General features: G+C 33.0%; 1 protein-coding gene across 5 annotated transcripts; it reads right to left on the bottom strand.

Annotated features, from left to right (window-relative positions):
• Positions 1-959: 959 nt before the first annotated feature.
• LOC132697283 (protein tramtrack, alpha isoform-like) lies at positions 960-19377 on the bottom strand. 5 transcript variants are annotated; one of them, XM_060662646.1, is made up of 5 exons: positions 18688-19141; positions 15112-15723; positions 14872-15048; positions 3929-4479; positions 961-2765 (listed from the first exon to the last, which is right to left on the bottom strand). In XM_060662646.1, the coding sequence occupies exons 2-5, from the start codon at positions 15683-15685 to the stop codon at positions 2532-2534; spliced, it is 1536 nt and encodes a 511-aa protein (XP_060518629.1). In that variant the 5' UTR covers positions 15686-15723; positions 18688-19141; the 3' UTR covers positions 961-2531. The 5 variants fall into 5 exon arrangements, with proteins under 5 accessions (XP_060518628.1, XP_060518627.1, XP_060518629.1 ...); XM_060662645.1 differs by lacking the exon at positions 18688-19141 and adding an exon at positions 19237-19377 and having other exon boundaries at positions 960-2765; positions 14872-15723; XM_060662644.1 differs by having other exon boundaries at positions 960-2765; positions 14872-15723.
• Between the last annotated feature and the right edge of the window lie 191 nt (positions 19378-19568).

The following is a 19568-nucleotide window of genomic DNA, read 5'->3' as shown; positions in this document are numbered from 1 at the left end:
ACTGTTCATTTGTTACATTGTTCATAGTCTACTTATTGTGCGTGTAAAGTGCGAAACTACTGATGTCCTTAACCCAAATTTGGGATGGATGCATTATAACATTACATCGGGTGAGTTGTAAAACTAGGAGCCATAAAGATTAATGTTAAATTAGTAAACTTGGTACTTTTGAGAATCCGGTGAAATTGTGTTTTTTGTCATCCAACCTAATGTTTTTGTAAAAAACGGTATTGGTATTGGTATTAGTAAGGGTATGTACCACATACCAGCTAAATAGCCTAAATAGATTTTGAGTGTATTGTTTGAAACAACATGACATATTTTAATTAGACATTCTGATTTAACAACATTGAGTTATGTGATAGGTACAACGCTTGCCAATCTAGCAATGACCCCGTCCGACCATAGTCGTCCTGTTGGGCCGGATACAGTAACGAAAAACAGTCTGTTTTATCCTTTTTGGGCCGTACAAAATATCGATTCGGCATCAGATATCCTCTTCCCTAATTTAATTATGTATGATATCAGTAAAATAAGATCCTGTAGGTACATGCATAGGTATATATAAAGTTGTCTATTGCAATAATCAAGAAAACGTAAATACTACAACTCTTTACCCCCTATTTAAAAGAAATATCAAATATAAAACCTATTATCACCTATCTAGAAATTTTAACCAAAGGGAACAAATGGGTTTCTACAAGACATTGTGCATCTAATTGAACAACAAATGTTTGCAAAATATTAAACAGTCAAACCATTCAATTTCAAAGTACTATACAGTTGCAACAAAGCTATAATTTTACCCCTTAATTTCAGTCAAATTATAATTAATTCACCCAAATATTTTTTCGAATATATCTTCCTATCTAATATTTGGGTTTTCTGTAAAGGAATAGAAACGTCGACCATGATTTTCTCAATATTATATATATTTTTCATAACAAATCAAGTTCAGACTTCAATTTAAGGAAAAAGACTTTTTACTTACATAATAGGTTCTGTACAGTATTTTACATAATTACATGGTAATGCCTTATTCATAATCTTAATAAAAATATCTTTTGTATAATATGACAGACATGTGGAAGATGGTAACTCAGAATGGGAAGACCTTTAGTCTAACAATATAACAAAAACAAACCACAATCTAATAAATGTTTGGCACACGTATTTCTTTTGTATAATAATTGAGCAAAATTCCTAACAACATATACATAACTATCGACTCATGTGCATACCAAAGGGTTAATAGAGAATCGGGTCTGAGCATCTTTTCATGGGTTTTCCTTTTTTTGTTAAAGATAAACACTATGCAAAGAATGTTTCATACTTCGAATTGATCTTTATCTGTAATGTTATTGACAAGACATCAAACTGCTAACTTAATTAAGACTAAAATAAAAAATAATTTCAAGATTACAAAAAAATACTTCGATATATAGGTAAGTTTCGTCTTTTAGAATATTTCTTAAATAACGAGACTTGAAGCAACATATAAATGTGAAAATCTCCATTTAAATTTAATTATTAATTTCAGTAACATTAGTAAATAAATGACAAACGGAGTGAATTTTTTGAAAAAAATTAGTATTTGTTTTACTATACTAAAACTGAGCAAATTATTTGTGGTACATGTAATAACGAGGATGAGAAACATCTTAAGGGAATTAATGGTTTGGTGTAGTGATACTTTAAGAACATATAATAAAATAGTATGTTGCTACATATTCATATCCAAGAAAAGTATATATCACACCCTAAACCTTTTTGAATTTTGATGTGAGGTTCCATCTTATTGGGAAAAAAATAAAAGATATTTCATAAAACATGCTTTCCTATTATCTCCTATAACTATCCATCCGCATTTATTATATCAGGAATAGACCTTAACATAGTCAAGTGTAGGACATCAGTAAAGCACGTAGGTAATTATTTCATACAGGGTGTTTAAAAAGTCGGTTGTCAAATTGATTAATTTCTTTCTGATTTTTAAAATGAAATATAGTACTAGTACTACTTTTTTGTTTTCAGCTACTGTCCGTGTATCACTTTTGTTAAGGTTTCCCTATAGTTACACCCTGTGTAATTGAAAATATTTTTAATATGTTTGCCTTTAGATTTTAACCATCAACTCGTTAAAACAATATTTCGAAATGGGGGAGATGTTGTACCTTGACTCACTATTGCGCCGGCCTGTATATCTAATCATCCATTTAATATCAATTTGCCATGTTTTACTTGTTTCTTTTCAATTGAACAGAACTGTGATCGAAAAAATATCTGCCTTCAATTCACTTTAAATTTTCCGTAAAAATCTACTATATCACATTAAAAGTTATGATAAAATATGCTTTGCTCGTGATATATTATTATTATTATTATTATTATTATTATTATTAGTTGAACAAATTCTGGTAGTTTCCTACACCAAACCGCATAATTACTACCGATCACTTATATACAATTTTTACAAACTTACAAGCTAATTTTGGCAAAACCTGTTGGCACACACGTTAACAATGGAGGTACTAACATGCTGAATTAATATTCATTACGGAGGTATTTCTTCTACTGTATCCACGGCGAGTAACCGCCGCTCCTTGAGCCTCGCATTCCTTTCTCACCCGGTCTATTATATCTGCCACTAGTTTCTCTTCTTTTACCCTTTGTTCCTCCCAATCGACGGATTTATCCTGTCTCCGGCGAACGACATTACTCGCTGTCGCACTGCAGCAATTGGTCTCGTTTTGTTCTTCTAAGCTCTACGATTTAATAAAAACAATGTACAATGTCCAATGATCTTTTGTGGGAGTTTTAAGTATCGCCTGCAGAGTTAGCCAAAATTGAGTGGACATGTGAGTCGATTTTAAACACAAGTTCAAATTTGAAAATCTCATCCTTGATATATCGTAGTCGATATTTATTTATGTGTAACTTTATTTTTTGAACTACCACCGGGATAAAGTAACATTTATGTATACTTTTGTGAACCATATTTTGCTAACCAAAAAGAACTAAGAGACATTAGTTGCCAGAGATTGTAATTTGTTTTGAGACATTGCTGCTTTCATCAACCCACATAGCTGCTGGAAGTTTTCACCAATTTTCATTTTTGATGTGGCATTTTTTCGTCCGAATTTATTAAAAATATGCCCCGATCCCATTCAAATATCAGGGAAGGCTTCTAGGTTACTGCAAAAGAAAATAACGGGTTGTTTCCTTCTATGCGATAATGTCTTAGCCGCCTGGGGAAAAATAAAATAATATACTGATGTCTTAGAAAAAAAAATCTTCGAAAGATTTCTACAAGAAAATATTTTTTTTCCGAATAGAAAAGTAAAAGAAGAAAATACGAAACTTTTGAAGACCCCCTCTTAACTGAAAAACTGGACTACGTATTCAAATGAGTTTTTTTTATATTTGAATTTGACACAACCGTTACAATGGGTGCAGAATATGAATAATTTTCTTAAATTAAATTAGAATGCAGAAAGTTTGAACTTAAGGCAGATTCGAGGCTATTACTTGTTTTGAATTATGAAGAAGCATTTACCATGAAACTTATATTCAACAAGAAATGTTGTACCAAATTTGCTTCATAAAAAAATATATTCGAAAATGTTTCTTTGATAAGAAGACCTTTGTATTTTTCAAAGAAATTTCCACAGGCTACTGTATTACTTTTTATAAAACTTCTGGATTCCTCCTGCGTCGGTTTTTGTTGAGTCGAACTAGCTAATGTTTCTCCAATCATCCTTCAGTCAAGTTCTGAAGAAGCCAACAGGATGATCGGCGAAACGTTAGCTAGTTCGACTCAACAAAAACCGACGCAGGAGGAATCCAGAAGTTTTATAGTTAAAAAATCATATTGCTTAAAAACGCCAGCAATAAGGAGGCATCAAAAAAGACTCAACTCTATGTATACCTGCGATTCCTGTTCTGGCTGTAAATCCGAATCGGGATGGCGAGTTGAGACGTGACCAGTGTATCCCTTTCGGCTTTTGAAAAACACATTACAGAGCTCACATTTAAAAAGGGGTGCAGGACTGATGAAATTATTCACGTGCAACTTGTATTTGTGCCTGTACCAGTGTGTCCTCGATGCTAAAACTTCCCCACATCTTTTACACACCACACTCCCGTCAGCCCTCGGCAAATACTCCAAAAATTCCGTTTTCTTCTTCTCGTAGTTTTCTTCGCTTTTAGGCGACTCTTCGTCTGTGAGGAAATGAACTCCTGTGACCGATTCTGCTTCCAAACAGGATTCCAAAGTGACTTGCTCCAGTTTTATCGTGGATTCTTCGTACACATCTTCTATTTCGACGGATTGCTCGGCGATCATGTTGCGCGCTGCCTCCGTAGATATAATTACCGATTCCTGCTTTGGAGAATACACCTCCAGGTTCACTGTAATAGAAGATGGGAGGTTCGTGTGGTTTTGATTGTTCTCTTGCGAATAATCCGTATAATCGTCACCTTGAAAAGAATATAAAAAATGTCAGCTACTATTTTAAAAAATTTGGCAATTTTCTCATTGCAACACATTTAATAGTATCTTATACAACAAGCTTGATAAACGCAACTTTAGTCGGGAGCTTGATTTGCCGCAAGCGGAGCGAGTGCTTGGAAGACGTTAATAAAACTTAAGAATACTTGAAAAATCACCTTGTGAAATATTCTATTTCTAACCAGTGTGATTTTTGTTTCGTATATTTGATTTAGTAAGATTAGTATAACCTTTAGATTTTCAGCAGAAGCATTTAAAATGTTATCTTAAATATTTCAGAAGAGTTCAACAAGAGCCAAATTACGTTTTATATTGAAGCACCAAATGTTAGTCCCAGGTCCCAGCACATAAAACACTCTTTTGCGATTCAGGCGTCACAACATTGTTGTAATCGCATACATGGCTAAATGTAATCAACTAAAGTTACAAAATATTTGGCGTTTTAACCCTGACGACAAGTGTTTTACTCCTGTAACCTACGCTATTACTTCTGGCCTATTTCTTATCATGGACAAAAAATTTGTTTTATAATTCTTCAGATAATCTTCTTACGAAGAAATACAAGAAGTAATCAGTTATTTTTTGTTAGAGTGAGATAGTTTCTCCTTTATCGTTAAAGTGTCTAACTCTTAAATGCTTACTAATAAGACAATCTTCAATAAGCTATCAATTCACTTCGCATCATGTCAAGTAACTAAATGACATATATTATAATAATATATATAACGATAATATATGATTTCAATTCATATTATTCAATATTTCATGAACTTTTGTTCTCCTGTCATCAGTAACCATTTCTGTTAAAATCAAATAACAACAACTTTAGAAACTTTAGAAACAAATTTCATGGTATAGCTGATCTTTAATGCAAATGGTCCAAATATCCATTCTCAGCTGATTCACCTCAATAACTTCAAAATTCTAAAACATACTTTTCATTAACCCCATTTCTATCCAGTTACATGGATTTTCTGACTTATCATAAGAGTTGGGAGATATGCATAATTTGATTTTTTCAAAAAGATCCTTTAGTATCACTTTGTAACCATAATTTTTCTACCCTGGTTACCTACTCGTCGTGAACATTCGCAATTACATTATGGAAAATTTACTCCTCTATTTTGGTCGACCTTTCTTAGTTTGAGATAGAAAAGAAAGAAATTTTAACACGACACAGCCAAAAATTCAGCTATTTTCTTGCCAAAAAGACATTGTTTCTACAGCTTGCCTTCGTCTCATTTCTGAAAGTGTTTTAGCAGCCGTTAGAAGAAGATACTTGTCTAAATTCGAGGCTGCTTTACTAGTGGACCTAAGATTTAAACGGATAAACTCCATACCAGACAACGATTTCACCTTCATAAATTTAGTACTATTTTAAAAATAACTTATAGAGAACGACTTGGTATTTCTGCTGCTGTTTGCGGGTAATATCACTAGTATTGGGACTGGTCGGTCAATCGACCACTTCATAATTGACTAGTCAAAAAATGTTTCAAATACCATTTGCAATTATAGTGTTAATAATACGATGCAAAGGCGATGTAACGTGGAATATGGCCAACCAAAACTATAAATACATAAGTATAAATTTAATGTTATTTTTAAAATTATTTCGGTCAATTGGCACAAAAAATTTGACCGGTCAATTCTACAACCCTAAATATCACAACCTACATTAATTAACGAGATTTATACTTCTTTATTAATTATAAACTATTCTTTTGTGTCTTTTTATCTGAAAAAAGTAACGAAAATCTAAATAAAAAAAAGTATTTTTATTAATACCCTTTAAAATATGATGGGTCTCATCGTAAAAAAAGCGGCCTATTGACACATCCTGTGGCGTTTGTTCTTACTCGTGCTGTTTGTGTTTTATCGGTTTCTTAAGCAATAATTGACGTGTCTCTGAATATAAGAAGTAAAGCCGTTATACAGAAAAATTATCATTTGTTTGAGAAAAAAATGTTTTAGAAGTCAATTTGAACAAGGGTAACCACACTTTTCCTATGTTTTTTTTTGTTGTTGGAACAGCCAGTATGAAAAAGTCACACTTTAACAAAATATACTTTGATCACATGCACTAGAAATAACTATTCATAAATTCCGTAACCGGAGAACAATTATTTGCAGATATTTAAATACATTAAACTAATAAAATATCTAACTCAACTTTTTTTGATGCACGAAACTTAATCCATTAACATACCAAGCAAACAAACAAAACAACTGCTTATTAAGAGGTAGATTTATTAATAAAGGAAATTACATTGAACAAACAAATTATTTCTTAATGTGTAAACTTTTAAGTTAAACATGGGTTATAATACATATGTCGCACCAATACATTCAGTTTTTCTCGTTTTTTAATAACAGATTAAACCTAGAAGGGATAGTAAACAACTAAATTTATCTGTATAATAATTCACTTACAAAGATTAATTATTAATTAAAGCATATAGAAAACTTAAACTAAAAAAGATATAAATTGCTTCCAAATTGCAAAAATATAAATGATCTCGGAATCTTATAAAATAAAATTAAAAAAAAATAACAAGACTGGCAAATTTACAATTTGCTCATTGAATAAATATTTCAAATCAAAAAGTCTCCTTAGTAATCCTATCAATGTATGTATGTATGTGTTTATGTATTACATAAATAAACAGGAGATTCATTTGAATAAATTTTTACCACTATTAACCAGTGAGACAAACAGGCAGCAATGGGTAAAGGCATGTTTTAAAGAGACTTTTCAACAATGGCTTAAAAACTACCAACATTAGCATATAACTATATTAATTGCACTTAGTGTAGCCTACGATTACTAAACAAAGGATTACGATCAGCTTGCTCATTTTGGTTATTGATTTATCTTGATCGCAACCTTATTGGAAGAACTGTGACAAAACTGGCCAGGGCCTAACAAATCGAAATTAATAGAACGAAAAAATAAGCTATCACACTGTGATTATAAACTATTGCCAGCGTTCTTATTAACGTTATGCACTAGATATTTCATATCTAAATCTATATCATTTGATATTATATATCTATAGTTTTGTACAATTTGCACAGTATAAAGTATGATCACATTGTTTTCACTTTCAAGGCACAATATTTGATGATTTTAATTGGTTACAAGAAAAAACAAAGAAGTCTCTTTTTTTGAAATAAATTGAAATATTTAGGCAACTACATCAATTCGAAACGATAAAAATTTAGCTTCCACCTTTACTTAACTGCCCTAACTTAAAAAAAAGTATAATCTACACCAAAAATCCATATAAGCATTTTTTCACTTTTTATATGCAACATTTATTCTGAGCTCATTTATGAGGAATTCCTTAAAATTTCTTATTGCATCCTTTTGCTATATTAATTTTGTTATTTCAATTTTACAAATTGAAATATTTTTATTGTTCTATTTTGTTTAAAATATTCAATTAATAAAAATACATCGCTATTTCCACAACTGTGTTACAATATTATTAAATAAAATCTATTTGGCTCTAAAATTTTCAAAAATTTCTCTGGAGAAAAGATTAATGAAAATTTAATACATTTAATTTAACGTACCCTTAACAAATGCCAAAGGAAAATTACAGTAACACATACGTTCGCGATAATGTTTTAATCTCTACAGGAACGCTATCAACAATCTAATGGTTTTAATTAAAAATTCTTTTGATGACATTGATAATTCAAATTTAATTTATAGAAATTTTCAAGAATAGAAATGCAACAATTTGGTTTTAGCCACAACCATTGTTTAATAATGGATTTTGCTTGATTGCTTATTTTGTGCTCTAACTCGTTTTTCAAGTGCAGTATATTTGTTTATTAGAATAATTATTACATTAAACAGAAATGTAGGTTAGTTTTTCCTACTTAAGACATTTCTTATGTTTATATATCCTTTAGAACATAATTGTTTTTCAGTTGAACCATCTCTTCATAAAATTGAAATCTTTGATCCCATATCAAGTCTATGTAGAAAGTTACAGGAAGAAAATCCATAGCCTTGAAAGCTAAAAATCTGATATATAATATATAGAAAAGAAAACATCTATAAAAACGATTATTGTATAGATAGAATAATTGCCGATCGCTTAAAACTCTAAAGTAGAATTAATCAACAGAAAAACAAAGCTTAGAGCAAATAAAAATAAATAACAATTACAACGGCTCTTTTGAAAATAAAGAAAAAACAGAAAGTAAATGGTTATTGTTTTCCTTGTCCCAACACCTAAATTAAAAGTTTAACTATCCTCAATAATAAACGTGGTATATAGATTTGTGCGCCACGCGGCGATATATGATTTGCAACTAATATTATTGTCCCTAATGTCTGTGCTATGTAACAAGAACATCTTAAATAAAAATTATACTCTAATTTTAAACTCGTGCCCTGCGATTGTTTTTATTTTTGTCAAAATATACAGAGACCTTTTGGACTGGTTCTAATAGCACTTAATACATAATTATACAATTCCGTTTGAAACTGAAAGATTCAGCCGATCAAGAGCGAAATATAAAATCAGTCAAAAAGGCCGGAAGCTTCCCTAATCGACCTCAGAGCAACCGCGACTGGTACTCCAATGCAAAGAACAGCCAATCTTTTTATATGAAAATTGCGGAGCACGTCCTAAAGACCCCTAGCTAATTCCATAACGAAATGAACGCAAAATTCAATTCTAAACCAAAAGTATAGTACGTTATTGTTGCTCGATTACTCGCTGCTTAGCAGGAAGGTCCATCGACTAAAACTACTAATTACAAAGACCTTAAAGGCCATTTTTAACCGCAGAATCGCAGCCGGTTAATCACATACCTTAAACTAGTCCTACTGTTGTACTTTATATAAATTGTTGATAAAATTTTGATTACAGTCGACCCAAAAGTAGTAGCACCACATGTATCGAACCTATTGCTCAATCTCGGTTATTCATATCGATGGGAAGAAACCCATCGGCGGAAACACCACGTCGTTCACGACCGCGTCCTTAGGCATGAAACAATCGTGCACTGTTTTCATGTGATTTTTCATTTTGTCAGGCCGGGAGAATTCCTTCTGGCAAACGGGACACGGGAACACTTTCCTCTGTTGCCCTTCGTGATACAAGAACGCGTGCCTTTGAAAACTATACTTGTTCTTAAATGTCTTTGTGACGTCGACTTTGGCGCATTCCGTGCACTGATAAACGCCTTCGTTTATCGACGCGTAACGAAATAAGTTCAGACCCCTTACGGACATTTCGGTAAGCTGTTCCGCCGGGTCTTGACTTTGAGATGTCGCCCTACGGCGTATCCTCCTTTTCGGCGGTGGCCTGTTGGGCGGGGCGCTCATTGTATGGGTCCCGGTCCCTGTACTCGTGGATGGAGTACTCGTGTTGTTGTTATTGTTGATAACGCTGTCCGGCGTGCCCATCCGACTGGACTCGGGCGTCGGCTGTTGATCCGAGTTGGAGTCGAAATTTTCATCTACTTCTATTTTAGGAGTTAGCAGTTGTTGCGGCGTCATTGAATCTAAAAACGAGTAAAATGGTATAAAATGGTGTATATATACATAGTGATTGATATATATTATGAACACTAAAATGTAGACTTTTGCTAAAATATATAAATTAGGTACCGGCGATATACACTATGCAAATAGATATATACAGAGTGGCAATTAGAGGTCCCATAGATATGTGATTTTTAACATCTTCTAAAAAATATTGTGCGCGATTTGCTTTGTAGTGCAGAATTATGATTTTTGGCAGAAATTGCTGAAACTACGACTTATACATCAGTGGGCGCCATAAGAGGGGAAACATATAAATTAATTAATTTTTTTTATCACTAATTTCTAGAGTAAACAACAGAAAAAATAATTTAATTAAGTGTTAAACATAGCCACCAGTTTTTCAATTCACATTTTTGTAGTCTATACATTGACATGACAATGAGTATAATAATATAATAACCTCGTGCTTTAAATTGTAACTATCCGACTAAAGTAACTAAGGACCAAAAAAAGAGTACATACAACTTCTTTCTATAAGAAGCAATTTGTTAATAACAAAGATTAATAAGTAAAACAAAATTTTAAATAGCTCGGAAACGGAAGCATTTGATACTATAAACAGCATGAAATTAAAAAAAATAGTTTAAAAAGTTTTGAGATATTATGTATTGAAATTTCTTCATTTCTTTAAGCAGTTTAATAGTAGCTTCAACAAAACTTTTGCCAAAAATCACAGTTCTGCAACCACAACTTTTTACAATTTTTCACTTATTTCTTCCAAAACGGCAAATATTTAGAAAACTGTGTTTATAATTTAATAATTTTTGGTTATGCGTCTAATGCACCTGTTCAAATTTCTAAATTAAATTTTTTTTCTAGGGCCAATCCCCGCAATCATGGGACACCCTCTATATGAATTCGCTTTTACTTTACAGTCAGTTGTGATGTTCTAGTTTTCAGAAACTTGTGCTACAGTGAATGTTTACACACCCACAATAAAGGACAATATTACCGTTACAATAACGTAAAATCACCTTTTAAAAAAAATGCTATGGAGCTATATGAAATTAAGTCACACACAAGATTGTAATCTGAGATAAAATACAAGTTTTTGCGTATACATAAACGCAGTTTTCTCAGATAGACTTGAAAATATATTTTTTATGTCGACGGCAGTAATAAGTAAAGTAAAAAAATAGAAAACAAGGGTGACAATAATTAATATTACGGAAGAATTCATTATCAAACTACGAAGCTATTAAAACTGATAGTAGAGTGTACATTTCACATAAAATCATGTTTGCCGGCACAGAAACTCTCTGATCGTGTTTGGGAAGTTCAATTTAAAATTATCTAGTTTCCCAACAACCAAAATTGTTTCTAAGACCTGGGCAAAAACTGTTTCAAAAAGTAGGTATTATATAATGAAAAGACATAGTGTATACCGCACAAATTGTGCATATAGCGTAAATAAACCTATAGTAAACATGCAAGCTAAACACAATAAACCAAATGAATAAATAACGGAATAAAAAAAGCAAAGGAAAAAAATTAAACCAAACACGAATAAACTTGCTTTATTCAACTAAATATAAACCAAAATAACGTTGAAAATTTCTACATCATACCATACAATAGGTAAACAATAATGGTGCAAAATAAATTATCTACAGTCTATACAAAATTACGACACAAAGGAACAAAATATAATAATTAAATATTGCAACTTTCGATTTACCTTATGTATCCCGAACTCTATGCTGTAAAGGAGCAAATTCAAAAAGTATAAGGCAAGAATAGTAATTCAAATTGCACAAAATAGATATTAACACAACAATTTATTGCCAGCATTTATAAACTATATCGTATTAATTAATAACTTATAGAATTTAACAATGGTAGAGAAATATTAATTAAAATTAACAATATGATCTTTGGAAGAAGTGTAATGTTAAAAACCTGTACTCATCATTTATGCATCTCGAGTGTAAACGTAAGCGTCGTACAAATTTTAACTATTAAAACATTGGCGATTCGTACAAAAACATAAGGCGCACATCAATTGAGGTCAACTTAAATAATTATATATAATCATGACGTCCCCTAAGTCAATCAGGCTATTAATTTAGCAGGGTCCAAAGTCATGAGAATATTTTTTTTGCAGATCAACGCCGATATCAAATCAACATATTAATTTACTAGATTCAAATACTACGGACTGCGTGTGTTTAAATCTAGGCACAAAAAATACAATCCGTTAATTATTAATGCGCAAAAAGCATCCCTAAGCAATTTAACAATTTAAAACACTAAATCCAAGCTGAAAGGATTTTGGCTTAACTTTTTTTACGAGTATAGTACAGGAGTAAAATAAGACTTCAAATACCGATACACAACCATTATTCAAGACGCACTTTAGAGTACGGCCCTGAAATCAGCTTTGTTTAATCTAAACTAACCATAAAGCTGTTAAAAATGGGATAACATTTGCAAACAGTGCGAGATGCATGAATAAAGAGAAACAGTTTCAACGAAGCTAATATGCAACAAAAAGCATCTAGTGTAAAAATGGCTATGTTTGCTCTCCATGTTTACACAAGATATTTATGTCACGCCAGTCCCAAATCTAACAGTTACTATATAAAGAGGCACACATAACTAACCCAGTCGATTTAAATATATACCTATAAAATTTTTATCAAAAATTACCAACAATATACAGCGTATTTTAAATAAACGCAAAAAATAGTAAGTACCGATAATGGTAAGATCTCCGGTTAAAATTTTACTCCGAACAATCCGAAAAAACTCAAAATTAATTAAGGTCATTTTCTTCAGTCACAATTGAGCAACAAATATTTGATTTACTTATGTTGAAAATTTCAACAATGTAAAACATAATATCCCCGAAAATATAAATCACATTATAATTGAATATGAATATAAAAATATTTGGTATCTAGTCTTCTACTATACCTACCTAACAAGTCTTCATTTTAAGGCACTTAAATCGTTTTGTTTGTGAATTATTTTTAAATGAGCAAGCATATTATCCTTCCTTGTAAAATCTTTGCAGCAAACCGGGCAAGTATACATTTTTACATTTATCTTGTGCGATGTCATAAAATGACGACAGAAGTTACTTATGTGCGTATATACTCTATCGCAAACGGTACATCTGTACGAGTTATCCTTTTCTCTAACACAAAAATCCCTGGCTGATTTATCTGGATCGCAGATTTTCTTGGAGTAATTAACATACCTACACACTGGGCCCTCATATTGAGGATCGTCCAGAATGATTTCGTAATTCATATACTCATCCAAATCCATTACTGCTTGCTTATTTTTCTTTGACAAATTAAGAGTTTCGCACATGATTGCCGGGTCGTCGCTTGTGACTTTGGCGTTTAGTCTGTCAACTGCGGACGCGTAACTTGAATCCACTTCATGGACACTGCTCTCGTTCTCCTCGACGTCCAGTTCGGAACTATTATCGTCTTGATATGGCAAGGTGTATTCTTGATGCAAAGAGGAATTAAAGTTGATGCAGTGGACGTTGTTATTTGGCAAGACTACAGCTTCCTTCGCCTCTGCAAAATAAAAAAAGAAAACATTTTCATCTCAAATATTAATAAAAACAAGTTGAAATATATTAATTTTTTTTAAGCTATGCTAGTTAGGTTAAGAAATGTGAAAGGTATTTTGTTTTAAACCACCAAATTTTCCGGATTTAAGTTTGCATATAAAATGAATTATTTACTTAAAAAAATTACATTGTTCAATGCTTGCCAAATAACAACCAATAAAGAGTTTAATATATTAGGATTATGTTAGTAATGTACATTATTATTATTAAAAGTTTTTTGGAAATTCATTTAATGGTTGTTCTGTAGACCATAAGAAGGATGTAGTTGCTTTTATTCCTTAAAAAATTAACAAATACGACATCAAGTACAAATAAAAATTACGTACTAAAGAAATTGTTCTGAGGCGAAACCAACTATCTTAAGACCTAGCATACACAAGAATCCTGTCACCAAAAAATAAAACAAATAAAAATTGTAAATAGTTAAGGGAAAAGCTATAGGGAATGGGCCCATAAAGGTTATTTACATGTTCATGTAATATGATATGACAGCTGATAATTATCGTGAAATAACATCGTAAGACAGTGGCTCATTCCTTAAACTATTCCCTTACTACCTTATATAAAAGTAAAACTCACCTTCCATTGTGTTGTTGCACAAATTAAATTCACCAAAACAGCACTATAGCTTTTCCCTTCACTAATCGGAAACACAATTTTTATTAATATCGTACAAACACATAAAACACAAATCCAAAACGGAAATAAGATTCGGTCTCATAAATAGCTAAATAGCTATATTTGTAACTAATACCAAATACAATTCACATAAACAAACAATAAAAGAAATATTGTTATTTATCGCTTTAAGATATGTAAAGTTACTCACATTTGCGTTTCATGTTTGGTATCAAGATGGAAAGAAAACAGAAGTAATGTAATAGACATTAAAATAAGCTAATATATCTAAAAATAAATGTTTATTTCATATTTTCTTTTCTTCCCAACTCAGTATTCCAGAACCAAAGCTTCAATATTGAGCAAAACAGCAATAAAGCCACAAGATTTATGATTTATAAAATAAATAAGTTTTCTACAATTATTGGGTAGGTACCAAGGTACTTTGTTACTTGTTTTTTGAACTGAAATAGAAAGTATGCCATCCTTACATTTTATTTCACTGTTGTTTACTTTCAAAATATTTTACCCTTACAATACCACTTTACGAAATGTTTTAATACTTGGTGCAAAATCACTTACCGGCTTGAATTTCTTCTGCACTCCTAGTATCATTAGAAGTACCCGCTATGGGTTCCTCTGGTTCTTCTTTGACTCCTTTTATATCTTCTTCTTCTTTTCCTGTACTCCCATCGGAATTACTTCCAGTAAAACCATCCATACCCATTTTAACTTCCAACATTTCTGGACTACCCTGCACTAAAGAATCTTTATTATCAGTATCGTCTCCGTTTGAATTTCCCGACAACCTTCTTGGCCTACCTCGTTTCCGTTTTGGTTGCATCAAATAATTGCCCAGCATATTGAAATTTCCGGCAATTCTTTTATTCTGCTGGATCCTTTGTAAATTCGGCACATGATTTGAATTCTGTTGGCTAAGGGAGGAAGCAATATTATCACATTTTTCTTCATTCACTTCGGTCAAGCCCTTGATTCTTAAACTTTCCGCTACCCTCAGAAAGTGCGTTAATCTATCTTGATCCACACTAACTTCGCCCCTGTACATAAAGTCTAGCAAACTTTTCATGTCGCTGTACGGAACATCTTTTAATATAACTATAGGGTGTTTGTCAGGATGGTTGACGAATAGGGCCTGGAAATATGGACTGCAAGCCGAAAGTACCATCTTGTGAGCCCGCAGAAGTTGGCCTTCAACTGCTAAGGTTACGTCCACAAAACTCTCGTCGTGAAGTAGTTGATCAAATACTGAGAGAAGGTTTGACTGATGGTTGTTCCATCTTAGACAGAAACGTTGAGTTGACATACTGGCTGGTGCGGTGGCGGCCGGTTTTGGCTGGTTGTATTGAGGTGGATACCGGTAAGGTAAACCAGACATGGGCGGATCAGGCGGAATTTTGTTTGGTTTGGGAAACACTGGAACAAAAAAAGCAATAAATAACTCAACGGCAGTAAATTATTTTTAATTCGCAAGTTCTCTGACAGTTTCAAGAATAAATAATTTCTTTATGCCAAAAATTATAAAACTAAAGCAAAGGGCAATTAGAAAAAGTTATTTACTATAAGATGCAGTACTTGAGTTAAACTTGCTGGGTGTCACGAACCGGAATGTGAAACATTGTTTGCATTTACATTTTATGGAGATGCTAATTCCCTCTACGGGCCGCTTTGAAGTGTTGCAGAAATTTATAAAACTTTGCAGTGTGTTGAACGTCCAAAATAAGTCAATTCATTTAATTCAATACAATTTGGATGAAATGGTAGTTTAGTTTTTCCTTTACGCAGGACTGTCCAGTTAGAAAAAAAAATAAATCTTTAAAACGAATTTTTATAACCGTTAAAAGGTCCTTTGTGTCTAACCTACTTTTTATATTATGTGACAAACTATTTTGGTGTTAGCATTTGTTTATATTTATTTAAAAATAAATAATTTTAGTTGAAACAAAATTACAAATAACTGCCACGTTTCTGACTTTGCGAAAAATTGCTATATGATTTAAGGACGAAACTTATGCCAGCCTAGATTTTTTCTAAAATTTATCTCCTTTTTAAGCTTGCAATTTAACACAATCATTTTTTTATCAACATCCATTTTTGTACACTATTTCAATGATGCTGATGTATTTTGTAGGTCATTTAAATTTATGACATTTTTATAGCTATTAGCAAATTTTTTAATTGAAATGATTATTTAGGTGCTGTCGGGAAAGGGGGATTTCATGAGAAGAATGAATAATCAGAGTAACAAACTAATAAGAAAATGATGGCACTTTCCTGTAATTAACAAGTTTGCGGTTGCCTCCAAGAAAGTCTTGAGTAAAACGGTAATTATAAATGGTGATTGCAAATTCTGGTTACAAGTAGTTTTTTCGAAGATTTTTTAATAATGACAGTTGACGTTCGCTGGACCGTGGAAAAAAACTAAAATAGAATTTTAAAATTTGGTTCAAAATTTAGAATACAAAGAATTGTATATGCACATGTAATGTAATGACATGATAAATTAACTATATTGATGATTACAGGACAGCCACTTATGTAGAAAATTAAAAATTATCTTATCATTTTATCATTTTCGTCACTTTCTTTAGCGTTAATTTTTTAGAATCAAGTTTATTGTGATCAAATGTTCATAAAACTACGCATTGTCAATTTTCATAATTTTTATTTTTTCGACGAGATACACAAACAACTCAAGAGTGGTATATTTATTGGCTTATTCAAAGTAAATTACAAACATTGGAAAACAAATCAATGACTCTTTAACAATACTATCCGCACGGGCGGCACTAGACTTCACGATTTTAATGTGGGTGAAGCCCTATATCATGCCGTTGCCAAATGTCAACAAAATCGAAAAAAAAAATGTTTAACATATTGTAAAACGGTTTTTTTAATATTGTACACTTCGTACTTGGAAAGGAATTAATTTCCAGACACACATTTATATGAACTTTGGTCCTTTTTTTCAAACGAATCACATATTTATGGAAATATCCGAAAAACTAGACCGAATTTAATATATATATATATTTTTGACAATGCCCTAATTCTTGAGAAAATACTAATATATAATATAGTTCATAGGAATCAAATAAGTTTACATTTTTTTTTAATTTTTCGTTCAGTAATATCAAGACGTAAGAGATAGGTTACGGCATCGGAAGCTACGTTAATAATCTTTTCATTATTTTTAGCTCTACTTGCCCCATGTTTTGTAACAACTTATCAATACATCAAAAAATATTCCAGTAGTTACAGAAGTATAAACGAAAGCTACGAACTTCCTATAATTTTTTTTCTAAGAAATTTATAATGAAATAACAAGGGTACCTATCATTTTTTCAAGATAAATTTCCGATGGCATTCTAGCGATAGACCACTCAAAAATCGAGTGTAGATAACCAAAATGGAAATCGTTTGGTAAAAATTCTCGAAATGAATGAAATTATACCTTGAAAAGTTGGTAGGTGCGTTTATACTTAAATTTGCCGACCGGGTACATAAAAAAACACGGTCATAAAAAAAAACAAGTCTCTCTCGTGGTAGGTAGGTACGTATAGCACAGCCAACTTGTGAAATTGTGGCCGTGTACATTGCGCGTGCGTCAAGTGTAGTGGTAAAGCGGCACGGCGCCATCGTAACTGTTGTAAAATTATTTAAATTAAACCGTTCAACAATAAATCGAATAATGGTCGCTTTAAAAATACTTGGAAACTTTTTTTTTAATTGGCGACGTAAATAATTGTAGCGTCACGCAGGACCTTCATGACATGACTGCGATTCACACAGGTGTTTAAAATGCCGAGCACAGGAACAAAATAACATTTGTCGTGTGGGTAGGTATACATTATGGAAGAAAAGCAGAATTGTTCTTGAACTCGGAGATTATTACATCACAGTTCCCCCGCTCTCGAACCATGAACCCATCAACAACGCCGAAGCAAACATGCGGCGCGGCCATAGAACACGACAAAGTTTCCTGCAATAGCAGGATTTACACGAGTTTCGTTTACCCTTCAACGCACCGCGCCATCTTTAAGTTAATTCGTTTTTCATGTCCATCGGCCGAGCGGCGGCCACCCCGCCTACTGCGGAGAAAAGCCAGTTTACGCAACTCTTTCATAATTGACTAAATACGGTGTCAATAATGGTTATATTAATGCTACAAGCGTCGTAAAGCCGAATGTGGGTGTCGACCGAACTCCTGCTGGTACAGAATAGGGGTTCGCATATTGATTATTACAAATATATTGATTTTAAGGCTAGGGTAAACGCAGTCGGCGACCCCGTTGACGGATTTCCCGGGTTTTTAATGTCAAAACCGGAGCGAAAATGTACACAGTGACGTCACCAACACTAGAAACTACGTTTGTTTACCTTTTCGAACGTGTCACCGTGAAAAAAACAAAAGGGCTTGAATCCCCGAACAGGATAACTTCACACCACAACACTCTTACGACGCCATGTCAGCAAATGTTCCGTCTCTGTCGGGTGAATCCGACTCGGAAAATATCGGGGTTGTTCGGGGTATACAAGAACCGCGAACTCTTTGAAATGTTTTTAGTGTTCTGTGGTTTCTGGCGCACAATCACCGCGGTTTCCCCTGTGATGCCGGCGCATAAATTAACACACCGTTATGAACACTTTCCTGTGCCTGTTATCTAAAGCTATTTTAAAATAACTTTTGTTTGACCCCAAAAAGATTATTTTACGCACCGTGTCGTGCCGAATAATATCCCGTTTGCGGTTTCTAATAAACGGCGCATTGAGTATCCCACAGAATTTGTCCAATTACTTTGTAAACGACGAAAATTAAAGGGAACGATTATCGGTGTCGGCAAAAATCGCAACTGTGCATTTGAAATAAGCGCTGTCATGCGCGGTGATCCAGGGTGTGCGCGCAAATCTTAAACTTAAATCACTTACGCAATAATACGTCCTTGTAAATTCCCAGCGAGCTGTGGCCTGACGTCTCGCATTTGTTTATTTAAGCACATGTAGATCGGAACACGCCATTATTCAGTTAACTGTTCACTTGCAAACACAATAGTAAAGTGCACTAAATTCGGATGGGGGTGTCGATGCGGGGTGCGATTTTGGAACTGAAGTGGTGCGCACCCTTCGGGTTACTAAATAGAACTCAAGTCGTGCCCCGCGCAGCCCGTGCTGAGACTACCACCACCACACAGTCGCGGTAACCTTGGGAATTGTGGATGCCCAGACGTTCAACTGTTTATTGGGTGTAGCGGGCGTTTAGG

Source organism: Cylas formicarius, unplaced genomic scaffold (genome assembly GCF_029955315.1).
Source record: "Cylas formicarius isolate icCylForm1 unplaced genomic scaffold, icCylForm1.1 PGA_scaffold_1__22_contigs__length_36826433, whole genome shotgun sequence".
Lineage (NCBI taxonomy): Eukaryota > Metazoa > Arthropoda > Insecta > Coleoptera > Brentidae > Cylas > Cylas formicarius.
Note: the sequence above shows the minus strand (reverse complement) of the source record. Positions and strands in the feature narration are given on the sequence as shown.

What these genes read in the sequence shown, in the direction of transcription:
- LOC132697283 (XM_060662645.1), bottom strand. Translation starts at nt 15,685, where the DNA reads ATGTCTGGTTTACCTTACCGGTATCCACCTCAATACAACCAGCCAAAA. An exon ending in TGCAGAAGAAATTCAAGCCG is followed by an intron (nt 4,480 to 14,871) that starts GTAAGTGATTTT and finishes ATTCTTTTCAAG; the next exon opens with GTGACGATTATACGGATTAT. An exon ending in AGCCAGAACAGGAATCGCAG is followed by an intron (nt 2,766 to 3,928) that starts GTATACATAGAG and finishes ATTAAATCGTAG; the next exon opens with AGCTTAGAAGAACAAAACGA.